The sequence below is a fragment of the Camelus ferus genome, chromosome 1, assembly GCF_009834535.1.
Source record: "Camelus ferus isolate YT-003-E chromosome 1, BCGSAC_Cfer_1.0, whole genome shotgun sequence".
In the NCBI taxonomy this organism is placed as follows: Eukaryota; Metazoa; Chordata; class Mammalia; order Artiodactyla; family Camelidae; genus Camelus; species Camelus ferus.
This window is the reverse complement of record NC_045696.1, coordinates 51,137,389-51,162,884: the sequence shown is the minus strand read 5'-3', so window position 1 is coordinate 51,162,884 and position 25,496 is coordinate 51,137,389. Positions and strand designations below refer to the sequence as shown.

Here is a 25,496-nt window from a genome sequence, read left to right as displayed (position 1 = left end):
GCTAAAATTTAATTTTAAATTTCTATACCCACATTCATAAACAAAATGAGCCTGTAATTATCTTTTTTTGTATTGTCTTTGTCTGATTTTGAAGGACTTCTGTTCCTAGTTCCTCTTATAAAGCCACAGTACTCATTTATAATAATGAGCATTTAATATGTACTAGTTATCTAATAATACTATCCTTTGTTAGAAACAATTTAGGAGGTGACTTTACAATATAATAAAAAGAACAGAACCAGACAGAGAATTCTGAGGTCCTGACTAGTACTGCATACTATCTGAGAAGTTATTCAACTTCGAAATTTAATTTGGCTAAGTTTAATTGGACTATTCTCTTTTGAAACGTCAACACACAGACACAAGAATGTAAGTCACTTGTTTAAGGTCACACAGCTAATTACTGAATGAACTAGATTCCAATCCTTCTAAATTCCTGGCCCTGGTACTCCTGCAAATATGTATGTTAATAGATCCTAAATCTACCACCTCTAATTTGGTGGATAATGGGTACATTCTGTTTCAAGAAATAAAATTGTATGAGTGTTTCTTTCTCATCCACAATATAACCAGGACCAAAGGGTCAAAAAGAATATAAAGGCCCTAACAATTTAGTTACTTCTTTTAATTGACTGCTGTGAAGTACAAGCCCTTCCCCTTGACTCTGGGCAAGCTCTGTGGCTGTTCTGACCAAAACAGTAAGACAAAAGTGATGTTATTACTAGTTTTGGGGCCCAGCCTTAAGAGGCTGTTGGTTTCCACTTGTTTTTTTTAATACTCACTCTGGGAGCCCAGAACTGCCATGTGGAGACACCACACGGACAGAGAAATGCCCAGACAACGCTTAGCAGTTCTGATCTTCCTAGCCCAGGCACTAGACTTGTGAGGGAAGAAACTTTCAGATGACTTCAGTCTCAGCCACCATATGACTGCAGCTGTAAGGGGAACTCCAAGCAAAAAGGCCCAACTGAGCCAACCAACCCCAAGACCATGAGCAATAAAACACTGTTTAAGCTACTAAATACCAGAGTGGTTTGTTACTCAACAATAGATAATCAATCATCTTTCTACCTTACACAGCACAAGCAGGCTCCTCAAATGTCTGCTGGATAAAGGAATAATCTAAAATTCTATTAGTTTAAAAGATATTTAATAACTACTCATTTTGCCAGGTGAGAATCTGCATATCCAAGGTTCTATATGTCCTTAAAACACTCCAGTGTACTCACAGATCTGTCCTCAAGGGATTTTACAACTCACCTTTCCCACAAGCTGCACAATTTCTGCCAAGTCTTCTTCTTCCTGCAGAATCTCCTTAGCTTTGGTCCTCAGAGGAACGAACTCCGTGAAGTGTTTGTCATAGTACTCATCCAAGGCACGCATGTACTTGCTGTAGCTGATCAGCCAGTTGACAGAGGGGAAATGCTTACGTTGAGCTAGTTTCTTATCTAAGCCCCAGAACACCTGATTAAAAAACAAAAGATTTTTCTTAAAAAATAGAAAAAAAATTTTTCAAGTATTATTTGTTTGTCCTAAATATGCAATTCTATAGTTTTCTGGTCAAATTATTTGTCTTTTTGGTATACACAAGTTTAGATGAAACAGAATAAAATTTGCAATTAAAAAATGTATTCCTTTCAGTTTCAGTATAGACAGTATCTACAAATCAAATTCAAAATTTATCTGGATTTCCTTAATAGTGTGTCAAATCTAATAGGATAAAAAAATGTACAGTTTTAAAGATTATTACTGTATAATATAAACAGGTGGACCACAGAAACCACAAAATATTTACTAAGATAGCCACTTCACTTTAATTAAAACCTCTAAATGTTTTGAATAAATTCAGTTCCTAATCATTAAGGGCCAATCCAAAAAGATCTGTCATTTTTCTGAGACCAAACATTCACATAAATTTTATGAATTCCTAACTTGGCTCCTCTTTTCCCTGCAATTTAAAATTCAAAATTTTAGCAAAGGTGAAAACACCTTGAAAGTTGTAAATTGAGACCCTGCCACTTCCTTTTATCTGATACCGACAGAAACATAGGCAAATATTCTACTTTTCCCATATGAACAATGCAGAGACTCATAAATACATCAACAGTAAAAAAAATTATAGTCCTGGTTTATATACATTTTTTAATTAGGTGTCTTTTAATGGCCAACTTGGCTGGCTATCCACTAAAATTCATGCCTTGTCACTGGGAAGCTGCTGCCTAGGCAGAAACTACCTTTTCCACTGTGCTTTCATCTGGGTGTGGCTAACAGAATGAGTGTGGTGACCATGTCTGAGCCCAAGGTTCAAAAAGTGGGGGTGCTTTCTCCAGTTTCCCCTGTACCAGGCAGATGCAGATGACTGCCAGGCTAGGTAGAACCACAATATGGAAGAAGCACTGGTCTCCGAAACCACCACCGAATGGAAAAGAGCCACTCTTGGATGGATCATCTGCCTTGGGCCAGACCATAAGGAGAAAGAAACTGCCATGGAGCTTTTGCCATTATGTGTTTTTGGGCCCATTTGTTCTATACGTAGGGTTACTCTACCTCAAAGTGTGGTATTACTATAACACTAATAAACCTTTGCTACCCTGGATATATTTTCCATTTCTGGATACTAAGTCTACTATAAACTCTAGGTAAAGAGCTAAGAAAGAACAGACAGCTTTAAAGGCCTTTAGTAGTAAGAATGCTCCTAAAACAGACTTTACCATTGCCTACTCTTTAATGATTATATTAATACTTCACAATGACATGGATAACATTAGGACAGCCTATAGGTGGGGCTCAGAAGTTGACTACACTAGGAAAAGATATACCTGAACAATACCAAGCGTAGCAGATGTAACTGGATCAGAAAAATCACCACCAGGTGGAGAAACTCTAAATTTAAAAGAAGAAAAAGTCATTAGAAATGCTTATGAAAAATAACTTGCATATAAAAGCAATTTTTTGAAAGCCACTTTTTGTATAAATAACTTTAGAAATGAACTTTGGAAAGAAAATCTTGTTCAAAAACCTTAAAAACCAGTACTAAGTTACAAATAAGAATGATAACTATTAAATGCTTTCTAGTTTGAGAAGTGAGATGGATATTTAATTATAGTCAGTTTCACTGTTCTAATCAAACAGATGAAACAAAAGGAAGGAAAAGCTCTGAGAACAATGTATGGCTTTATGTAGGGACTGTGAATCTTCACACTGTTTTTATCATGATACAATCTTACCTTAACATGTCTATAATTTTCTAAGTTATTCCTAGGATATTGTGACTTGAATATAACAAATCAGTCAAGACAAATCTATGGAATCAAAAGATGTAGAGATGACCTAAACATGTGTATTTTAAAGAGCTCCTTGGGTGACTCTGGAGTGCAACCTTGGTTAAAAATCACTACCCTCAGGGGGCTAAATACTGTCTCTTTAAAATAAATGACATATTTTTCTCCTGGAAAGTAAACAGTTTGGGTGCTTACGCTCCTACAATGCTGACACTCCCTTCTCTTTCAGGATTTCCGAGACATTTCACTCTGCCGGCTCGCTCATAGAAAGAGGCCAGACGGGCACCAAGATATGCAGGATATCCACTGTCTGAAAAATGGAAAGAAATTTTCAAAGACAGGTTCTAAGCCAGCCCCCAAATCCTATCAGTCTTGCTTATATAATAAGCAATACCGAGACTCACCTGCAGGCATTTCAGCTAAGCGACCGGAGATTTCTCTCAGGGCCTCAGCCCATCGAGAGGTAGAGTCGGCCATCATACTGACGTGATAGCCCATGTCACGGAAATATTCTGACAGTGTAATTCCTAAGTTGGGAAGAATATTACAAGTTAAAATCCTATAATGTGTAATCCTGATTCTTCCACCCTTAAGAAAACTTTAAAGCAATATGTTCCTAAGTTAGACTGCTAGCTGCTCACCAAAATCTGTTCTTTCAGGCACACAGCTGAATTCTATTGTTTAGCCTCCTTTGCATCTAGATATGCAAGTAACTCACTCACCCCTAGCTAATGGAATGTAAGTCAGAGTAATGTGCTCCATCTCCAGTAAAGCCACACATCCTTCCATGTTACTTCTCCCTTCTTGCTTACTGAGCAAGAGAACTCCCAAGGGCCCCTGGAAGGTATGTGTTGAAATGAAAGAGCTCTTTTCAGCCTGGGTCCCAGCCCCAAAAAGTAAAGAGTCCCCTGACCATCTGAAATAAATATCTATTATATTGAGCAATTCTACGTTTGGGCTTATCATAGCCCAGTCTACCCTAATATACATTTTTTAAATGCAGGAAAAGATTCTCCCCCCATTCTTTGTTGAGATAATTAAGTCTGAAATTAATTTCCAATGTAGCTTTGTCTATATATCTCACATACATATGCACCAAAAAAATCCTCAACCGATTAGCTTGTTTGGTTATTTTTCAAAAGCAACAAAAGTTATTAACATGAGTAATAATCTTAATCATCCAAATCATTCTGCCATGCAGATCAGGTCCTGTTCTGTAAAATGACATACACTAAACCAGTTAGAAGAAGCTAATATACAGAAAAAAGTTCTAGTTCCTGTTCTGTCATCAACCCTAGCAAAGTAACTTCATTTCCCAGTGTGGTTTCCTAATCTGTTAAAATGGAATAACTCTTGCCTCCTCTATCTGTACGTATCTGATCAAATGGTATGTAAATGTCCTCTGAAAAGTACAAAGTACTATACAACTCTAAGATACTAGAAATGTATCTGTTGCTACAGTATAAGAACCCACAAATCTCCCACCCTAATTCCTTTATTTTACCAGTAAAGAAACAGAGGCCTATATAAGCAAAACAAAATTGCTGCTGGAAAATTCAGAACTTTACTATTTATCACATTACATCTTTCAGAATAAAAAATGCTGACTTCTGTGGCTTCCAAAACATGAATCCATGAACAAAGTCTTAAGAAAAAAAAAATAACCTCAGACAATCAAAAGGTGGGCAAACCGTGAAAACATCTGCAATGCATAACAGATGAAAGACTGATTTCAAAGGGCTTTACCAATCAGTATGATGAAGAACTACTATCCACCAGGAAAATGGACAGAAGGTAGTTTTCAAATGGTTAGTACACACAGGAAAGATGCTCACTCACTGTAAGAAGTACAGACTGAATAGGCATCTAATAAAGCAGGGACAGTAAAATGTAATTGCTGAATCTAGGCGTGGGGTACATGGATGTTCACTGTAACATTCTTTGAACTTTCCTGTATGTTTGACAATTATCATCAATCAGAAAGTGTTGAAAAAGTTAGCACTGGTGAATATGTGAAGGAACAGAATTCTTGTCCACTGTTACCCCTTTTGAAGATCTATCAGAATCTAAAATCTGCATTAACAGTTGTATTCTTAGCAATTTTACTTCCAAGAACTTATCTGACAAACATACAAAGAAACATGCATGTAAAACATATAAATGTGTTAAAAACAAGCATTAGGATGTTTTATGGGGTGAAGTTTGTGAGAGCAAAAAATAATCCAAGTGTCCACCAAAAGGTTAAATAGATTATCATATATCCATACAAAGGAATACATGCAGCCACTTAAAAGAAGTAGGAAGACGTCCTGTCTTAAAACAGTAGATGAATATGTCACTTTCTCCTTCTCATAAAAATAACCACCAAGCAAGGAGAACAAGAAAAACAGAAATATGAACTCTATTGTTAAAAACTAGAGGCTATATTTAGCTTCACAACAAAACAGTGAGGAAAGCCAACTAAATGAGATAAAAAAACAAACAAGGGCGTGTGAAGACACCAAGAATTCACCTGAGGCTGTACATCCCAGATTAAGTTTCTCCAAAGAAGCTACATCCTGAGGGGCAAAACCAAGAATTCTTTGTCTAGAGCAAAAGGGGTACAGGGCTAATGGCAGGGCTTCCTTGAACTGAGTCTGGCATCAAGGAGAAGCAGGGAGATGAGGACAAATAAAACACAGGTAGGCACTCCTTTTCAGTGAGTAAACAGTGGATGAGGCAGGGTAGAAGAGAAAGAATTCATTGTAGGTGGCCTTGCAGCTGCAGATTTTTGTTGGCAGGAAAGAAGAAAAAGTAAAATAACTTACACAACTCCATGCCATAACAAACTTTACAGATTACCAGGAAGAATTCCTACTACCCTGGACCATAGTAACAACCACACCCTCCCAACTTCAGCAAAAATGAACAGTAGTAATAATAAAGCAGGGAACTAAACAAAAATACAAGCAGGAAAAAAGACAGATGAGCAGAATACAACAATGAACTTGCCAAGGAACAGATGAAAACTGTGACCACAATTAATTAACTTTAAAAAATCTTAATAATGCATCCTACCACAAAATAAAAATCTTAAGGAATACACAGTAAGATCACAAAAGATGTTTCATGAGCCAGCAGAACTTGACAGAGAGCTAGAAGAAAATAAAGGTTGTTTTAGAAGCAACACTGATTATCTTGTGAAAAAATGGGCAAAAGGCTAAATAAAAAGAATTAGAGAGGAAATGATGCATGTGGAACCAGATAAAGGAGACACAATATGTTTAGTTTGAAGAAGATGACCATAGAGGAAGAGAAAACAATTCAGAAAGAATTCTCAAAAATTTTCCAAAATAAAAGACATATTCATAGATTGAAAGGGGGCACTGGGGCGGAATGGTAACAGCTCAGTGTAGAGCATGTGCTTAGCACGCACAAGGTCCTGGGTTCAATCCCTAGCACCTCCACCAAAAAAAAAAAAAACCAAAAACAAAAAAAGGTGGGGGGCAGCGTACACTATGTCTCAGGAAAAACTCATCAAAACTAGCAATACTGGGATATATCCTAAGAAAGCTATAAGATTTCAAAGTTAAGGAGACATTCGTTTGGGCAAAAAGAAAAATCACCTGTAAAATGAGAAAAAGTAGGCTAGTGTCAGATCTCTCCTCAACATTTAATGCTGGAATAAGAGTTCTCAAGGAAAGGAATACTGATCTAAAATTTTCACACTCAAGCCAAACAACTGTTAAAATTTAGAAAAAAAATCCAAACTGACAAAGAAACAAGAATTCAGGGAACATAGTTTCCACGAGCCTTTCTTGAAGAAACTTCCAAAAGTCAAATTTTCTTCAATCATGAAATAATTGGAGAAATTAAAGAGGCTGCCAGCAGGCACTGACTCCATTTACTAGGTCTAAGGCTAGCACAAATATTGGATTTATGGTTACAGAACAGAATGTGAATATTATAAATCCTGAAATGTAGAAATAAAAGTACCGAAAGCTGAGATGGAAGTGGGTACAAAGATAGAAGATAGTATGTGAACACACTCTTATCTTCTGTATCCAGCAGTAATAGTACAACAATTCAAAGCTCATAATTCAAGTTACAGAGTTACACATATATTCAGAGATAGATCAATGGTAAAGCATGTAATGGAAAAAACAAACAGTAGTAGAGGGTGTATCATTTTAAAATCATTAAAAAGACTGGGGTGGGGAATATATGTAGCTCAATGGTAGAGTGCATGCTTAGCATGCACGCCATGCGATCCTGGGTTCAATCCCCAGCATTTCTGCTAAAAAAAAAAAAAAAAGATTGTAAAATGATTATAACTCAATAAAAAAATGTTAAAAAAAAAAGATTGGGGCAGCTCTATAAATGTCTTATATTGACATATTCTTAAGATAAGTCAATAAATGAAATACCTTTTAAAACTAGGAATATGGTTATATGTGTGAATGTATTTTAGAATGAAGGAAAAGCTCTTTGTAAAAGAAAAAGTTCAGGTGCTAGCTTTAAACTTAAGAACCGATGTTAACTGCTTTTATTCCAATGCATATACTCACCAGTATAAATAGAGGCTTCTCTAGCAGCAACAGGCATATTGGAGGTATTGGCTACCAGGGCTGTTCTCTTCATAATTGACTCTACCTTACCATCAACTTCCATCGTGAGCTACAGGCAAACAATCTATTAGTGATCCCTTTGCTTCTAAACAGAAATAGAATAGAAATAGTCCCTTTCCCACAGCTTGTCTATATTTAATTCCTCTTATAATCTGTGTTCCCAAAGTAATACTCCCCATCACTCCAACCTCTTCCCTCTATCCCACTGTGCTGTAAAGTAAATAGCCATTATTTCCATTTCATAAGTGAAGTCCATTATTTTATGGAAAAAGAAATATTACTATAGTAACAAAGTAGATCATAAAATTCTATGTAAAGTTCATACTTATAAGTGTTTTGTCTATTTCAACTTCCTCCCAATTAACTGAAAACCACCAGAACGCAAAAAGAGACTTTCAAGTGTTTAACTGAAAAATTCAAATTCCTTTCTGTGAATATACAAACTGAATCACAAATATAATTAGAAAATTCCCTAAAAGATCCTAACAAATGAGAGCATTGCTCCAGACCCAACATAAAGTTTTATTAAATGTCATTTTGTGGTATTTTTCTCCAGAATAGTATTTAAAGCTTCACAGATACGGACCTCTGGGAAGTCCCGGAGGACTTCAGACATCTCATTTCCTCTTTCACCACATCCCACATAGATGATCACATCGCTGTTGGAATACTTGGATAGAGACTGCGATATCACTGTCTTTCCACAGCCAAACGCCCCAGGGATTGCAGTAGTTCCTCCCTGTACACATCTAAACAAAGAAAACAAGTATGGATTACTTTCCTTGCTAATAAATACCAATAAATAAAGTAGATGACATGGAAATGTAAGTTAAAGAAAGAAAGCACTTTAAAATATTGTCATCTGTATCTATATACACGCTTACAAAGATAGATATACAGATATACAGTAATTGCTCCCCTAGTTTGCACCTATAGTAGTGTATGTTGTTCATTATAATTAATCATCTCTATCGTCTTTAACAGCTAAAATACATTCTGTAAGGTAACTGGAGGACAGGAATATAAAAATCAGGTAGATAAGATAGTACTAAAGATATTCTGAATGCTTACATAGTTTATGAAAGGACAATGTAAGAATTAAAGCTAAAAGAAAATTATAAATACTTTGGAAAGTTGCCTTCTGAAATAAATAAGAAGACCTAAGAAATTTGTATCTTGCTACAAAGGTTAATGAACAAAGGCTTTTATTAAGGTGTTAAGTCAAACCCCTTCTGCCTATTCAATAACTATTTATGAAGTACTTCCTAGGTACTAAAAATTATGCTTGGAGATGCTGGAGAGACAACAGCAAAGAAGATAGCCATGTTTCTGTACTCACAGAGCTCACCCTCCAGTGTGGTACACTGGAGAGTCAGCTGGTGGTTACAATACCATATAGCAACCACTTTCACACTTTCCCTAAAAAGTGGCAGTGAAGAGTGAAATACCCTCAAAGACAGAGGAAAGTGAATGTCACTCTGTGTGTGTGTGTGTGTGTGTGTGTGTGTGGCAGGACGGTCTGGGCAGAAGAAATGAGATATAATGCTAACGGAAATTCCTTTGTAATAGTGTGTTTTATCACAAAATTCACAGAAACACTGCTTCCTTAATAATCATAACAGAACTTTCTCATATAAAACTAATATGCATTAAAATGTTTTCTCCTTCAAACATTTCAGTGACTCTGATAAACTAAGAAGGTATATCTATTCATCCTGTGGCTCTGTATACCTCTTTCAAATCACTTTTAAGCTGGGGTAGTGAGGTGGGGCTGAGTGTGCCCCACTTTAGAAGTTCAACAATCCAATGTGAAAAGTGCTATCATAGAGACCATCCAAGGTTTGTGGGAGTACATAGGAAGGGGTACAAAGTCTGACAATGTACTGGAGTGGGGTTAGGAAATTCTTTCCAAAAGAAGCTAAGGCCTAAAAGGAAATAGAAATTAGCCAGATACAGGGAAATAACATTCCACACAGAGGCAAAAGCATGCACAAAGGTCCAGGGGCAAAAGGGAGCATTGCTTAAGGAATTAAAAGTCCTTCAGTAAGCCTGGAAGATGGTGTATAATGAAGCAGTTGGGCTGTCAACTGGCTGAGACAAAACTGGAAGGTAAGCAGTAGCCAGATCATGGGTAGTATTGTAAAGAGTTACGGAGTATGTGTTTGACTTGAGAGCAATAAAGAGCACATAGGGGTTTTGAGCAAAACAGTGCAGGATCACGTATGTGTTTTAGTTGGATCACTATGTAATTTGGACAACCACTTAGAAAGAAGGCAAGACTGAAGATGGGAAGTCTGATTAAATGTGATTATTGCAGGAATTAGGGTAAGATCCTTAATGACGTGGAGTTAGGATGAAAATGCAGATACAAAATATTTAGGGAATAGAGTAATAGCACTAGTTCACTACTTAGATGTGGGGGAAGGGTAAGACTGATCCTTGAGAGAAGTCACAGGTTTTAAATTAGGCATCCATGAGACGTATGATAATGCCATTTGTTGAGAGAGGCAGCAAAGTTTCAAGGAAAAGAGTGGTGATTAGATGATGATTTTAGTTTTAAACATACTGACTTTGAGGCACCTGTATTTAAAAGGAGAGGTATAATCAGAAGTGGATATGTGAGCCTGGAACTCAGAAGAGATCTGGGATGAAGATACAGATTAAGGAATCATCACATACAATGAAGTCATCCACAGAGGATAGGATATATAGTGAGGAAAGAGGAAGCCCTAGAGGAGGGAAAAACTCGGAAGAAATATTAAAGTTAAGGGAGAAGAAACCTGCAACGGAGAATAAGCAATAGCTTCTTGTAGACAGAAGCTAACCAGAAGAGCAAAGAAAGAGGGGAGTAGAGAGCAATATCCCAAGTTGTAAGAATTAAGAAAATACTAAAACTTGGTTATTGAGTTACCAGTATAGGAGTAACTGACGATGTTAGCAAGAGCAGTCTGGAGTGAGGTGTGGAGCAGGAGTACAGTGAATTAGAGGGGGACAAGCGAAGACAACTAATTCATTCTTTCAAGAGGTTTGGCTGTGAAGATGAGGAGACAAGCAGTGGAAGGTAGAATGGAGGAAGGGTAGAGGGTAGACATTTTTTCATTACATGGGAGTTAAGGGAGGATCACTTAATGAGAGGTCTTTGAGGAGACATGAGGTGGAATAAACTCCAAAAAAAGGAAGAGAATAAGGGATGGATGAGAATGCATGTTAACTGAAGGAGTTCCAAATCTGATGGGCTCTCATGAGAATTTCTCTGTGAAGGATCTAGCATGATCATTTGCCAAGAATGAAGGAGAAAGAAGAGTGGAGCTGAAGGTCTGAGGCAAGAGGAGAGGGCTGAAATAGTCACCGAGGAGAGCAGGAGAATGATAATTAGGGGAATGTAGAAAGATTGTGCCACAGTAGTGAGATACCAACTTGCACCTATTATTTCTTTTTCTCAGCAGCCTGTGGAGATTCGGGAGAAGGAGACAGCTGGACTGATTCACAGTTGGTATTTGCCAGGTGGGTGTGACAGAAGACAAAGAAACAAGAGAATTTAATAATACTGGCAAATATTTGTAAAAGTGATAGACTATTAAATGTAAGCCGGATAGTGAAGGATATGGAAACAGGAGGTACTGACTAATCAGAGTCTAAGACTGAAGATCTTATGAGAGAGAATGGTGAGAACAACACAGAAAGCAGTTTTGAAGGGTAAGAGTTTAAAAGGTAAGTGGGACACATATGGGTTGGTAATGAGAAGGTGAAGGAGTTATTATATCATTGCTTCAGCCTTTTCTGTGAATCAAATGATGAAGTCATTCGCTGAAAGTAAAGCAGGATATGGTGACGTCTACAATTTAAAGAGAAAGGACGTTTTTAAGCAGTCAATGAAGAAAATGGCAAAGAGCAGACTACAAATTAAGAAAGATTGCTGGGTAGCATAGAGAATGCAGATGATTTTAGAAATCATCAATTTATAGTAACATCAATCTACTAATTCTAGAATAACTTAAGAAAAATAGTTATAGTGTTTTGGCACAGGTTTCCTTCTGTACATTTTATTTTTTCAGAAAATTTAAGAATACTTTCCCTTTGCAACTATGAAAAAATAAATCTTCAATGGTTTGACTCTAATAAGCATTGGAAAAAATATAAATATATTTCTCTAGATAAAACTTATAGGATTAGCACATAAAACCTTTACCCACAAAAAAGTGAAAAAATAATGACCTATAATAACTCTAAGGGAAAACCATGGGACACAGCTCAAACTTACGGAAAAAGGGCATCAAGGACTCTCTGGCCAGTCAACAGAGGATGATTAGCTGGCAACTTCTCAGTGACAGGCCGAACCTGACGTACTGGCCATATCTGGACCATGCTGAATTTCTCCTTTATCCCTTCAAATTCAAGCTCCAAGACAACATCCTATAAAAATACAGCAGAATTTTAAGTACACTCAAATTTATGAACATTCCTTCCCCTAAGAACAAAGTGAATCCAGATTTCTCTCCAGGGGTAGGGAGGTGATGAGGGAGATCTACACTTTTTACTGTCAATCTTTATATATCATTCTCATTTTTTTCAACCAAGTGCATTTATTACCATTTTAATGATTTAAAAAAGAAATTTAGAAGTTTTTGAGAAAGAGGTAACTCAAGTAACAGAAGAATAGTTAAATAAATTATATGACTACGCACAGGGAAAATTCATAAAGGCTACAGAAGATACTCCTGGGACTGACAAGGAAGAAATGAAAGCCTTTATAATCTATTTTCCATTCTTTGTTTTGTTTATTTTATTATAATGCTCTTATAATGCTTTAATGAAAAATATTAGTCTATTAAGAACCCTAAAATATTTAATATAGTTAAATATTTTAAATCACTTATAAAAGCAAAAAGACAATGAGTAATACTCTTTAATATTTGTGAACACTGAGATGGCTTTACCTCTTCATAAACAATCCCAAAGTCCATACACCTAGAGAAACCTGTAATTTCATTGATGCATGAATCTGAAATATCTACTTCAGGGTTGCTCTTTCATGTACAGGTGAGTCTCTAAGCTAGTCAGTAAGGTTAGCTGATTGCCCAGAATCTCAATCTTAACTCTTTTGTTTTCTATATGTTGTAGAATACAGACCTATTCTTGTGAAATGATTAAAAAATTGTTCTTTTATCATTTTTTATTGGGAAAAAGTTATACGTTACAATGGTCTTCTCAATAAAGCTATCTTCATACCCAAAAGACTATTATGTGGCTCCTGTATTTGATATGATGTGACCATCAGTCACTCAGAGTAAGAATTCATGTAATCCATTATACAATTCATTAAGTAAATAGAGACTGACAATTAAAATCAAAATCTACTCTATGTCTAAAGAATCAGGGCTTTAAATAATGTAGCGTAAGTTAAGAAGGTAGCTTATACTAGCTATTTCTCCTCAAAAAGAAACAGTATATTTTGTTTTCTGTATTTCCAAGCCCAAGTTTTAAAGAAAAAAATCTTAAAGAAAAAACAATTATGGGAGTTACTTAAAACCTACATATTAAATGAATTATATAACTATTTAGAGCACTAAAGCTGGGCAACTATCATACACAAGTAGGGTCACCTGTGAGAAAAGGTTTCTATGATACTTACAGAGGTGTCATAATTACCAGGTGGAGCAATGTAAGTTACAGTCCCTCTGTTTCGTGGGGGCAACATTATTTTGTGTTTGATGAGTGAGTTCTCGTTGACAATTCCATAAATATCTCCACCAGTGATATGACTACCAACCTAGAGAACAAATGCACTTGCTGTTTAATGTTCAAATCAATGTCAAGCTGTTTAACATTCAATAAACATCAAGTAGATTCACAGTTGCTATTATTTAAATCATTTGCCTCACTTATCAATAAAATATATTAGTTCTATAATCCTTCTAGTAGATCTAAAGAAAAGTGTAAACTATGTTTCTGTGCTTTATTTTTATTTTGACTAAGAGTACAAAATAGTTCACGAAACACTCATTTCACATTCTTTCAACAACTTTAGAATTCTTGGTTACAAGAACATACCCGTAGGTTTTTGCAAGGTGTGAAATCCCATTTGACATCTCTGCTCAGAGCAGACACGTTTACTCCTCTGGGAATGTAAATACTTTGAGTCTGACTGCTGATATCTGACAAAGGTCTCTGAATACCATCAAAAATGGCTCCCATGATGCCAGGACCAAGCTCTACCGAGAGGGGTTTACCAGTACGGAGTACAGGATCTCCAACAGACACACCAGCTGGAAACAGTAGTTGAGGAAAACTCACTATGAAAGTTAAGAGATTCTCTAAAAAGGAAATACCACAGTTTAACAAGAAATGATAATTAAGGAGCTAAACCAGATATTCTCAGACTTTCAGTCCACAGCATCTTAAGTGTTTCAGTAACTTTTTCATAGTGACCCACAACAAAAGATATATTTAAAACTTCTAGATATTAAATAGTTATGTCCAAATATCTTAATAAATATATACATCCTCATAACTAAGTAGGACTTTGAAAGAAAAATATACATAAATTGAAAGAAAAAGAGAATATTTTAACTTCATTTTTAAATAACCTCAATTCTTACAAATAGGGTTTATATGCCTGCTGGGTATTCTACAATCTTCAAACCTTAGAATCAGATTGAATGCCTATTCCACAATCATTTTCATATACTTGATTTTTAGCTTAGCAATTGCCAAAAACTCAGCTTCACAAAGATATGACATCACTGACAAGAACATAGTGCAGTCAAATAATAAAACTGTTTATTATCTCAAGCTACTAGTTTATGTGGTATCTGACAAGATGTCTAATATTCCTGTGTTAACCGCAAAAACTTAAAATATCCTGGAGCATCACATGAGTTTACTACAGCTGTCCAGAGTGCCTTGGTACATAATTTGGGAACCACAGGGCTAAAAATAGTAGCAAAGGCCTCTCCATAATACATTGCTTCAACTACACTGGTGAGGAAGATCAGTTCTCTAAAAAGGATATTAGTATCTGGACAAAGACCTAAACTCTTTAGACTGAGAAAGGACCAAAAAACTTAAGACTTAACGATCATTAAGAGACTAATAAATGATGGCATACTCATATGCTGGAATTTCATGTAGCTGTAAAAAGGAATAGGCACTTTTATGAACTGCTCTAGAAAGATCTCCAAAATATATTTTCATTTCCAATATTTGATTATGAAATATTTCAAACCTACAGAAAAGTTGAATTTTTCAGTGATCTACATACATTTTACTATATTTATCATGTATCTATCTATCTTTCACAATATATGTATTTTTAAGTGAAAAACACAAGGTGCAAAACAGTGGATATAATATGCTATCTTTTGGGAAAAAAAGAAAGAAAAAGAAAAATATATATTTATATTGGTTCATATAACAAACTAGAAGAATACACAATAAGCAAAATTAACAAAATTGGCTTCATACATGCATCTCTGTTTTGAAAATGGGCCAGATACAGGATGACAAAGGTGGAGTGGGTTGTCACTACACATATGTTCATTTGTTTATCTTAAATCTTCAAACCATGTAAAAGATTAAAGATAAATCTAACAGAAAAAATCCTTTTGATTAGTGATGATTTCATAGCTATAAAGACTTAATTTTATTAAAATTTTCAGATTATTTTGCTTAGAATTAGCACTCCAGTACTAACACAGAGAGAAAAGGTACCTTAAGCATATATTTTAATATGGCAAAAAAGTTATACCAAATAAATCTTGATAGATAGTCAAAGACATAATGCTCATCTTCTAAGTAAAATACATAAATCAACCTAAGTAAGAATCAATCTAAGTAAAACACATAAATGAGAAGGAAAAAAAGTCATTCCTCCCCATAAAGTTTAATCTTTTATCTTTATTTTTCATAGAAAATTGAAAATACTATATTTAAAAGTCAAAATTATGGTACCCAAATAGTAAATATTTCCTAGTGCTGAAGCTATACTGTAACATATCACCCAGAACAAAGAGAGTTGTGATTTATTTATGGATTTACTTTTTTTTATTATATTCCTTGTACATAAAACTTCAAAGATTAATAAATATGAGCTGTTTATTAACTTCATTTTTTTTATGGAACTATATAGTTGACATACAATATTATATTAGTTTCAAGTGTACAACACAGTGATTTGACATAATACTGGCTTTACTATTTTAAGTAGAAATCATGATTGGAGATTTTTAACTGTACAAATGGATGTTGTTACTCTGTTGATGATATCTTCTACAATATGTGTCCCTCTGTAGAAAAATTCTAATTGGTTCTCCCTAAAGTTTGTGAGCTACTAAAATATTAAGAACAATGAAAGTTCAGAAGATAACACTAACTTCTTAAAATAAGAGCACTAATTCCTAGTACCTTTCTTCAATAAACTCCTATATAAATCAGGTTTCTTTCAACACCAACATTTCACATTTCTGATAGCACTGATGCTGCCATAAATCTTCAAATTTTGATTTGTAGAAAATGGCCAGAAATTGAACCAAAAAGGATACAGGTTTCTTCATATACCTGGATAGTTGCCATGTCGCCCTCCAATCGGATAATCTCTCCAACCAACTCACTGTGGCCCACTCTCACCAGTTCATACATGGCAGCACCTGCCATGTCACAGGCTGTAACCACTGTAAGGAACAAGTGAGTATTTTGATGACTTAAGACTGAACAGTTTCAGATAATTAAAACATCCAATCAATCCAATAATATACTTCCCTCATATATTCATAGGAAAAATAAAATGCCTACTATGGAACATACAGTTTCACAAAAAGATACATTAAAAAAAACTAAAGTATAGTTGATTTACAATATTGTGTCACTTTCAGGTGTATAACAAAGTGATTCAGGTATATATATATATAGACATATATATATATGCCTATATATAGACAGATACATATGTGTAGATATATATACATATATACACATATTTTCCAATTATTTTCCATTATAGATTATTTAAGATATTGAATATAATTCTCTGTGCTATGTAAAGGAAATCCTTGTTGCTTATCAATTTTATGTACAGTAGTCTGTATCTGTTAATCCCATACTTCTAATTTGTCCCTCCTCCCCACCCTCTCCCCTTTGATAACCATTAAGTTTGTTTTCTATGTCTGTCAGTCTGTTTCTGCTTTGTATATAGATTCATTTGTATTATTTTTTAGATTCCACATGTAAGTGATATCATATAATATTTGTTTTTCCTCTGCCTGACTTACTAACAATAATATTTTCTAGGTCCATCCATGTTGCTGCAAATGGCAATATTTCATTCTTTTTTATGGCTGAGTAATATTCCATTACATCTATATATCTATATCTGTATCTGTATTTTCTTAAGCCAATTGTCTTTTTGATGGGCACCTGGGTTGTTTCCATGTCTTGTCTATTCTAAATAGTGATGCTATGAACACTGGGAATGCATGTATCTTTTCAAATTAGAGTTTTCATCTTTTCCAGATATATACCCAGGATGAGATTGCTAGATCATATGGTACCTCTACTTTTAGTTTTTTAAGGAAGCTCTATACTGTTTTCCAAAGTGGTTGCACCAATTTACTTTCCCACCAACAGTGTACAAGGGTTCCCTTTTCTCCACACCCTCTCTAGCATTTATTATTTGCAGGCTTTTTGATGATATGGCCATTCTGACTACTGTAAGGGGATACCTTATTGTGGTTTTGATTTGCATTTCTCTAATTAGTGATGTTGAGTATCTTTTCATGCCTTTTTTGGCCATTTGTATGTTTTCTTTGGTAAAATGTCTATGTAGGTCTTCTGCCCATTTTCTGATTGTGTTGTTTGATTTTTAGATATTGAGTTATGTGAGTTGTTTGTATATTTTGGATATTAACCCCTTGCCAGTCATATCTCATCCCTTACATTGTCTTTTTGTTTTGTTGATCAAAAAGGTACATTTTTAGCATATGATACAGTAGGGCTAAAAAGAATAAATTTGTTAGGCTAAAGATTATTTATAAATTATAAATAAATTTTATAAAATTTATAAAATACACATGAAAACTATTTTTGTTTTGAAGTTCTATAAGGCAAACTCTACCTAGTAGCAGTGAGGCAAGTTTTGATCAACCTGGCTCACTATACTACATGGAATGATGGTTTTTGGAACAATTTTTAAAAAAGCTTTAAAACTAAAATTAGAAGAAGAGCTTTAGCTAGTAGCATGGTAGAATGCCACACAGTTATCAGCAAAAATTATTTTTCTGGTAGGGAGTGAAGGTTGCACATTTTCAGATATGTGTAAGAATAAATCTATTTTAATATTTAGCTTTCTGATACAATTAATTAGAACTATGAGTTAGGTGATATTCAAGTGGAAACTATTAAAGTATTAATATTTAACTTATGTTAGAACATAAACTAACATAAACTTTTGTTAGAAAATGTATTAATTTTATAAATACTTAAATCTCTGTACCTACCATATTAAGAATAATTAAAATGCACAGAAATGCCAGAGATAACTGAAATTTAAAACCATATTTCATAAACAAAAAGGATTGCATTTCTCTCTTATCTCATTAAGTACTTAAGAATCATAAACAGGTTCCAGGAGTTTACTGTAAGTTTCAGAAAACTAAACTCTTTTGATGGTATTCTTTTGCCTTTTTCCTGAAAGTTCTTATGTGTAGTTTAAGCTTCAAGCTCAAACACCAAGTTCTAAGCGGTAAAAGCTTTTTAGGGAAAAATAAAAACACACGGTGACTGAAGGTCTTCATTTGCATTAACACCAAGAAAGGGTCATCACCCACTGTGATTAGAACAACAACCAAAAAAGACTATAACATGGGGTTTATAAAAAGACATAAGGAAAAATGAATTTCCATGGCACTAAAGATTATAAATCAATGAGCAGATTTTATCTATGGAAACTGTGAATCATAATTTGCTGTGGAAGTGTGGGATAACAAAATGAATACTAGAAAGAGATTTATTATTTAAAATGCAATACCCCAAGTATAGGCAGAACAAACTGTTTTCCATTCTCATTACCGAGTCTTTTCCGACAGATAGCTAGTTATGTGATATATGAAGTAACCCTTCAGAAGGATTTATATATGCAAAGACCCAAGGTTGATATTTCTGAGAAATGCTCTAAAAGCAATTATCAAAATTCAAACTGCATTAACAGATATTTAATCCATAAACTTTATAGCTTTTTAAGCTCAGATTTAACAAAAGAAATTAAGAAGTATAACATCAATTATACACTTACATAATTAACAGGATATCCCAAGTTAGTACCTCAATAATTATCAAATTTTGATAATAAATGTTACAGGAGCTCTTATGATGAAGGCATTACTTCAGTCTCATAGCAGCTATGAAATCTTTTAAGAACAGGTAGAATTTATGTAGAGGAACAGAAACTCCTGAATTTCTGCCTAAAACACCTGAAAAGACATTAATTGATGTTAGGAATTTTTACTATTGAGATTATTATATATTACTTACCAGGTCCAGAAACCCCATGGACATAACCAAACGTGCTTTCTTTATCTTCATCACGTATTTTGGGTAGCTTGGAGAAATCCATCATGTTAATTTAACTATGGTAAAAAAGGAAAAAAAAGTATAATTACAAACCTTAAAGCAAAAGAACCAATATAGGTAGTAAACTGCTGTATTCTTGAGTAATTACCATTTATTCAAAGTAAAAGATAATATAAAATTCGTAAGATTTGGTTAAAAGTACCTCATTCCTGGATGGTCTACAGTTATTAAAATTCAGGATTATATATCCCTATGCAAGATATTCCATACAAAATACCAAGGAGTGTAACAAACAATGTGAAGTCTTTCCAATGGCTTATCTAGCCCTACAACATCCTGCCCTCCCATTATCTCCCTGACTCTTCCTCTTAATCATGCTGCATAAACACGGAAGTCTTTGCTATTTCTCAAAACACACACACATTCTGCCTCAGGGTCTCTGTACATCTTGTTCCTCCTGCCTACAGTACTCTGCTCTCAGATACCAGCATCTGTAACCATCTTCAGGTCTTCACTCAGAAGTCCCCTCCTCTGAGAGGCTTCTCTGACTATTCGCCCAACTACTTAAAATTGCAGCATGACTCCCTCCTCTTTCACTACTTTATTTTTTACCATCTAAAACATTATATCTTACATTAAAAATTTTAAATGAATAATCTATCTTTAAATTTTTTCTGGTTCATCCCCCCCCCCCTTTTTTCCTTTTTTCAGCACAATACAGAACAGTTTAAGAAATTCAACGTCTTTATTGTATAGATGTGTAATCTGAAAAACCTAAAGACTTCTATTTAGGTCCAGATGGAAAACTGGTTACAGATCCCAAAGTAGAAAGTTGCTTTGTGACTGCTGGTCTAACATATAATTATTAACAATTTAATAATGGAGATAAAATATATATATTTTATATATATATACAAAAAGCTAAATAATGTCTCCAAACAAACATAAAGGGTCACAGATCAATATGTGATAAAGTGCCAAATAATAGACTTATTTACTAAAAGTTCAGGGAGTAGACTGTTTAGGGAAGACATCTTGAAGGTCAGGTAAAATTAGCCTAAACTAAGAAAAGACAGAGAGCAAAGGCATTCCAGGTGGGGAAATAACAAGAACAGAAGAATGGAAATAAAATTCCATTCAGGAACAGTTAACAGTTAGTGAGAAATAAGGATGCAAAGGCAGAGAGACTAATTTGTTGGTCTTAAATTGAATGCCTGGTGCACTTTATCCTACAAACAATAGGAAATAACCAAAGATTGAGGAAGAACTGTTAGGAGAAGAATGATGTTTAATTCATATATTATATCAGAGTAGGGGAGGGAATGCAGGCATTGTGAGAAGTTGAAAAGCTCTGGAAATAGTTATTGGTTGAGTGTCACAGCACTACCAGACCATTGCTGAAAACCACCAACCCCTCCCTTGAACAGGAACTAACATAACATCTTTAAATCACCGGTTCTGGACACAAAGAAAGGAAGCCATAGAAAGAGAAAAACAAAACCAGACAGAACCAAATGAAACGAAGACAGAGATGAATCTGACCTCCGACAGACTCTGAGTCTCATTCTACACTGATTTTACTACATCAGTGTCCTAGTGACACACCTACTGGCAGCCAAGATGGAAAGTCACCGACCAAAAAAGGACAGAAAAGGGGTAGCACCCCATTTCCAGGAAAACCCTGCCTCTTTCCTAGAAAACTAATGCATATGCCTCCCCATCATTAGTCTCACTTCTACCCCCACTGTCCTTCCTCTCTAAAAGCGAATCCCTCTAGCTATTAAGGGGAGAAGTTGATTTGTAAACTAAGTTCCTGCTTCTCAATTCTCTGGCCATTGACTAAAACCTTGCCCTGCTTCAATCTCAACTTCCCTTTCACTCTTGGCTGCACGAACAATTCCCTACAGAGGCAGGCAGAGGGCCTAGGCTAGGCTAGAGCCCAAACAGGGATCCTTACTTAATTCGGTAACAAATGGAATTCACTTTATTAAGTGTTTATTGAGTCCCCACCAAGGAAAAGGCACTGGGTTAAACTTAGGGAATAAGGATTGTGAGTAAAAGGAGCTTCCACTGGCTTTAAACAACTGTACCATAAGGCAAAATGACTTAAGTGTTCAAAATGACAACACTTTGGGAGCAGAGTTAAAACTGATTCGGATGTGGGTAAAGTGTAAACCAATGGGGATGAGAGGGGGGAACAGGTGAGGGGAAAGTAAGTTTCAAAGCTGAGTTGAGCCCAGATAGAAAGAATACAGAAAGAAGAAAACCAAGTGCTGAGCCTTGGGGATTAATTCAGGAAGGGCTGAGTAGCGTTTTTCAGTCTTTCTGGAGCCCCTGAAGGAAGCTCCATGGAACACAATTTGTAATCCATTAACTAAGGTATCAACGAATTAACAATAAAGTCATTAACAGTGGAATTCTCGTTTAATACACTTAGTGTGGTCAGAAGGGTCTGTCTGATGGACAGGACTGAGGGAAGAATCTAGTGATTAAAGAAACAAGCCAAGAGTAAAAACAGTTAAAGAGAAAAACCACATGGAGATATGGGAGAACTTCCAAGTGAGAATATGATCAAAGAGGCAAGTACCAATAACTTAAAGACGATATCGATGATAAGACAGAGACTTAGCACCATGTTGGTAATTTATTGATAAAGATGAAGTTAGTGCGTATTATGACATCAGAAAAAATAAACCTGATACTGCCACCACAATGTCAAAAAAAAAGGAGGCAAAGATTTTGGTTCCATTAGGAAGATAAAATTGGAAGAGCATTTGAGGGAGGAAGTAAATAAAGAAAAGGGGAAATTGGCTTACTAGGATTTTCCAGGCTCCTAAAGATGCGTGGAAGGGACTGTTGAGTAAGCAGGAATGAGACTGCGAATGATTCGAATATAAAAAGATGAAACAAGTTTTTCTAGAAACTACTTAGATAATAAGGAAAAAACCAAAGTCTAAAGATGAAAACATTTGGTAAAAGAGTTGGGCAAAGTCATTAAAGAAGTGGTCAACAAGCAAATGAGGTCAAATTTCAATCTTCAGAAAATCAAAGATTTTCAAAGTCAGAAGAGAACTTGATAACCATACAGTCTAACTTCTTTCCCAAATTTGTAGGGCATTTCGTACAAAGCATGCATGATACACAGTCATCTGCCTGTTTAAGTGGAAATAGCATGAAATACTGAGTCAGCAGACTTAGGAAATATCCTGATTCTACCAGTGACATGTTGCAGGAGATGGTGGATAAATTGAACTTTCTTAATATCTTCATTTGAAAATACCACCTATCCCAGAATTATGACTAAATCACAATTTGTCAAAAATGTTCCATGTAAAATGCTTACAAAAATTCCATCAGTAATACCTACAATTTAAACAGGGCTTCAATTCTATTTTTAGAAATCTGCTCTAATCTACTTCCCCATAACTTCTACCCTCTGGCCTTATTTCTTCCAACTACTGTGGCCACACAGAGTATGTTCCCTTTCCATGGAAATTCTTTAGTGGTCTTCAGCTGTCCCTCAAAGGACAATCTTCTTTCAGATCCTTCTCCCCTGAGGCTATCCTATTCTGGAAGTATTTCATGATGTCAATATTCCTTTTAAAACAGAGCAAACAAAATTAAAAACTGTATTCTAAACGTTATTTAAGTACTGAAGAGTACCTCTTCATCTGTTCTTGCTGCTTCTTTACATTGAAAAACAGACCAAGGCTTTGAGTCAGACAAATTGAGTATGAATTTATAAGTTGTGTCCTTGAGCAAATCAAATTCTTTCAATCTTTCGAGCCTCATTTCATCTGTAAAATCTATTAGGGTTGATGTGAAACACCTAACAGTAAGCCTGACAGAAAAGTAATACTCATGGCTATTAACTTTATTCTGTTAGTACAAGCTAATACTGCCTAATTTCTAAAAAGTGCTTAATATATTTATTTTCTTGTTACTTGAACCAAATCTAGTCACTTGGTTAGTTTTTTTTTTTTCTTAGCTAGTATGTATATTTTACTGTAACTTTATTTTCTAAAACTAAGTAGATTTTATTTTAAGCATTGATGATGTGCCAGGTGCTATATTATAGCCTAAGAATATGATGGAGTAAGTAGACACAATCTCTCCTTCAAGGAGCTTCTGGTCTGGTAGATAAAAAGGCAAAAGTAGTTACAAAGTGACAAACATGCTCTCATAAGAACAGTGCAGGCTGATTTAGAAGGGCACAAAGCAGAGGCATCTAACCTAGACTCAAGTCAGGACAAGCATGATTAGAGGAGGCTAAGTTGAAATTTGAAAGATGAACAAGGAGGCATTAGAATATACCGTAGATCTTCCTTACAGATGCTTCAAATCTCCTAGGGTTCATGAAGGTGTCCTAGAGAGTTCATGAGGTAATAATGGTATCTATTCTGATTTTTTAAAATAGGTATTTACACATTTTCTCTTTAAAACAACAGTGAGAAGCTCCAAATGTTACGAGCAATAATTAGTGGAAATCAAATGAATTTGTCCATGAGTCAGATACCTTGTAGACTTATCATTCAGCTGAATAATCCTAGCCATCATAGGAAACTGATGATTCTATAGTTTTTAACTTTAGTTTTAGGCATATATTGGTTAATTTACTCCAAAGACAGCAGGTATCTGGAACAGTGACATCATACCAGGAAGAGAATCGACAGCCTAACTCATAATTCTATAAATTTACTTAGTATCTGAGTATCTATCTGCTTTTCACCAGATCCATAAATTTGCATTCATCTGATTAATAGTCTTACATAGCAAATCAAGATTATTCTACTTTTTTAAAAGTCAATGTTTACAACAGTCAAGATATGAAAGTAACCTAAGTGCCCATCAGTACATGTGTGTGTATATATATATGTAAAATATATATACACACACAATGGGGTATTGTAAAAAAGAATGAAATTTTGTCACCTGTGATGACATGGATGGACTCAGAGGGTATTATGCTTAGTGAAATATACCAGACAGAAGAAGACAAATACTCGATGATTTCACTTATATGTGGAATTTAAAAAACAAATCAACATTCCAAAGTGAACAAACAGGTGGTTGCCAGAGGGGAGAGAGAAGTGGGAGGAGGAAAGAAATGCGAGATTAAGAGGCACAGACTTTCAGTTGCAAAATAAATGAGTCACAGGCATGAAATGTACAGTGTGGGGAATATAGTCAATAAGCAGAAAACTAGAAGGAAAAAAAAAGGTCAATGTTAAGAGGAGAAAAATATGATGGTTACGAGTAATTTTACTTTTTGTATCCCACTGTGTTTTATGCAGAGAAGTGTTTGCAAATACATCCTAAAACGAGCTCTTAAAAGATCTTTCAGGAAAAAATAAGAAAATTATAAAAATACCAGTTTTTAAAGTATAAAATGCAGGAACTCCAAGCACTTTTGTCCACTTTAAATGTTTTAACATGTTAAATTTTAATCTTGGCTCCAGCGACTCAGACTTTTACACTTGCTGTGCCTGTCTAGAATGTTTTCTCCTCACTCCCATGAAATAGCCCCCTCTTCCCACTGTCGTCCTCAATTCTCTTACCCTGCTTTTCTTCATAGCACCTGAAGGAATATAATTTTTCTTTTTAATTTATTTGTTTTTTGTCTGTACACTCTCCAGAATGCCAAGTTTCATGAGGGCAAATAAAACAGTGCCTGGGCCAGGAATAAGCACTTAGGGAACAGTTGCAGAGTAACTCCATACCCCCTAATACCACCTCCACTTCATAAATGGGGAAACTAAAGACTAGAGATGCAAGTAACTTTGCCCAAGATCACAAAACCAGCAAATAAAGGTGGGATTATGAACTGAGGCAGTCTGATTCCAAAGCCGATGCTCTTTAAGCACTTGCCTTCTGTGACTTCTAAATTAACTACACTGATTTCTATTGTATGCATCCAAACAATCCTTCATGGTACAGAGGACAACCATCTCTGCCTTAAGACATGTCTTATCAGATACAGAGATGCAACACCCAGATTCCTCTTCAAGGAAGGACGGGGAGGGTTGTCAGTAGATAGCCAACAGGT

The 25,496-nt window shown here is 35.2% G+C and overlaps 1 protein-coding gene and 1 long non-coding RNA gene across 3 annotated transcripts in view; one reads left to right on the top strand and one right to left on the bottom strand.

The window, feature by feature from the left end:
• The window catches only part of LOC116663588, a 29,414-nt gene extending 11,546 nt beyond the window's left edge, over positions 1-17,868 (top strand). The window contains exon 3 of the long non-coding RNA XR_004319805.1: positions 17,757-17,868. This is a non-coding gene — a long non-coding RNA (uncharacterized LOC116663588). The remainder of the gene's footprint in view (positions 1-17,756) is intronic.
• The window catches only part of ATP6V1A (ATPase H+ transporting V1 subunit A), a 53,046-nt gene that overhangs the window by 6,729 nt on the left and 20,821 nt on the right, over positions 1-25,496 (bottom strand). For both annotated transcript variants that reach the window (XM_006174465.3, XM_032479332.1), the window contains exons 2-12: positions 19,412-19,506; positions 16,429-16,557; positions 13,940-14,154; positions 13,521-13,658; positions 12,150-12,301; positions 8,475-8,637; positions 7,829-7,937; positions 3,686-3,808; positions 3,477-3,591; positions 2,820-2,883; positions 1,261-1,464 (exon numbers count right to left, since the gene is read on the bottom strand). In XM_006174465.3, coding sequence (XP_006174527.1) covers positions 1,261-1,464; positions 2,820-2,883; positions 3,477-3,591; positions 3,686-3,808; positions 7,829-7,937; positions 8,475-8,637; positions 12,150-12,301; positions 13,521-13,658; positions 13,940-14,154; positions 16,429-16,557; positions 19,412-19,496 — 1,497 coding nt within the window. In that variant the 5' untranslated portion in view covers positions 19,497-19,506. The remainder of the gene's footprint in view (positions 1-1,260; positions 1,465-2,819; positions 2,884-3,476; positions 3,592-3,685; positions 3,809-7,828; positions 7,938-8,474; positions 8,638-12,149; positions 12,302-13,520; positions 13,659-13,939; positions 14,155-16,428; positions 16,558-19,411; positions 19,507-25,496) is intronic.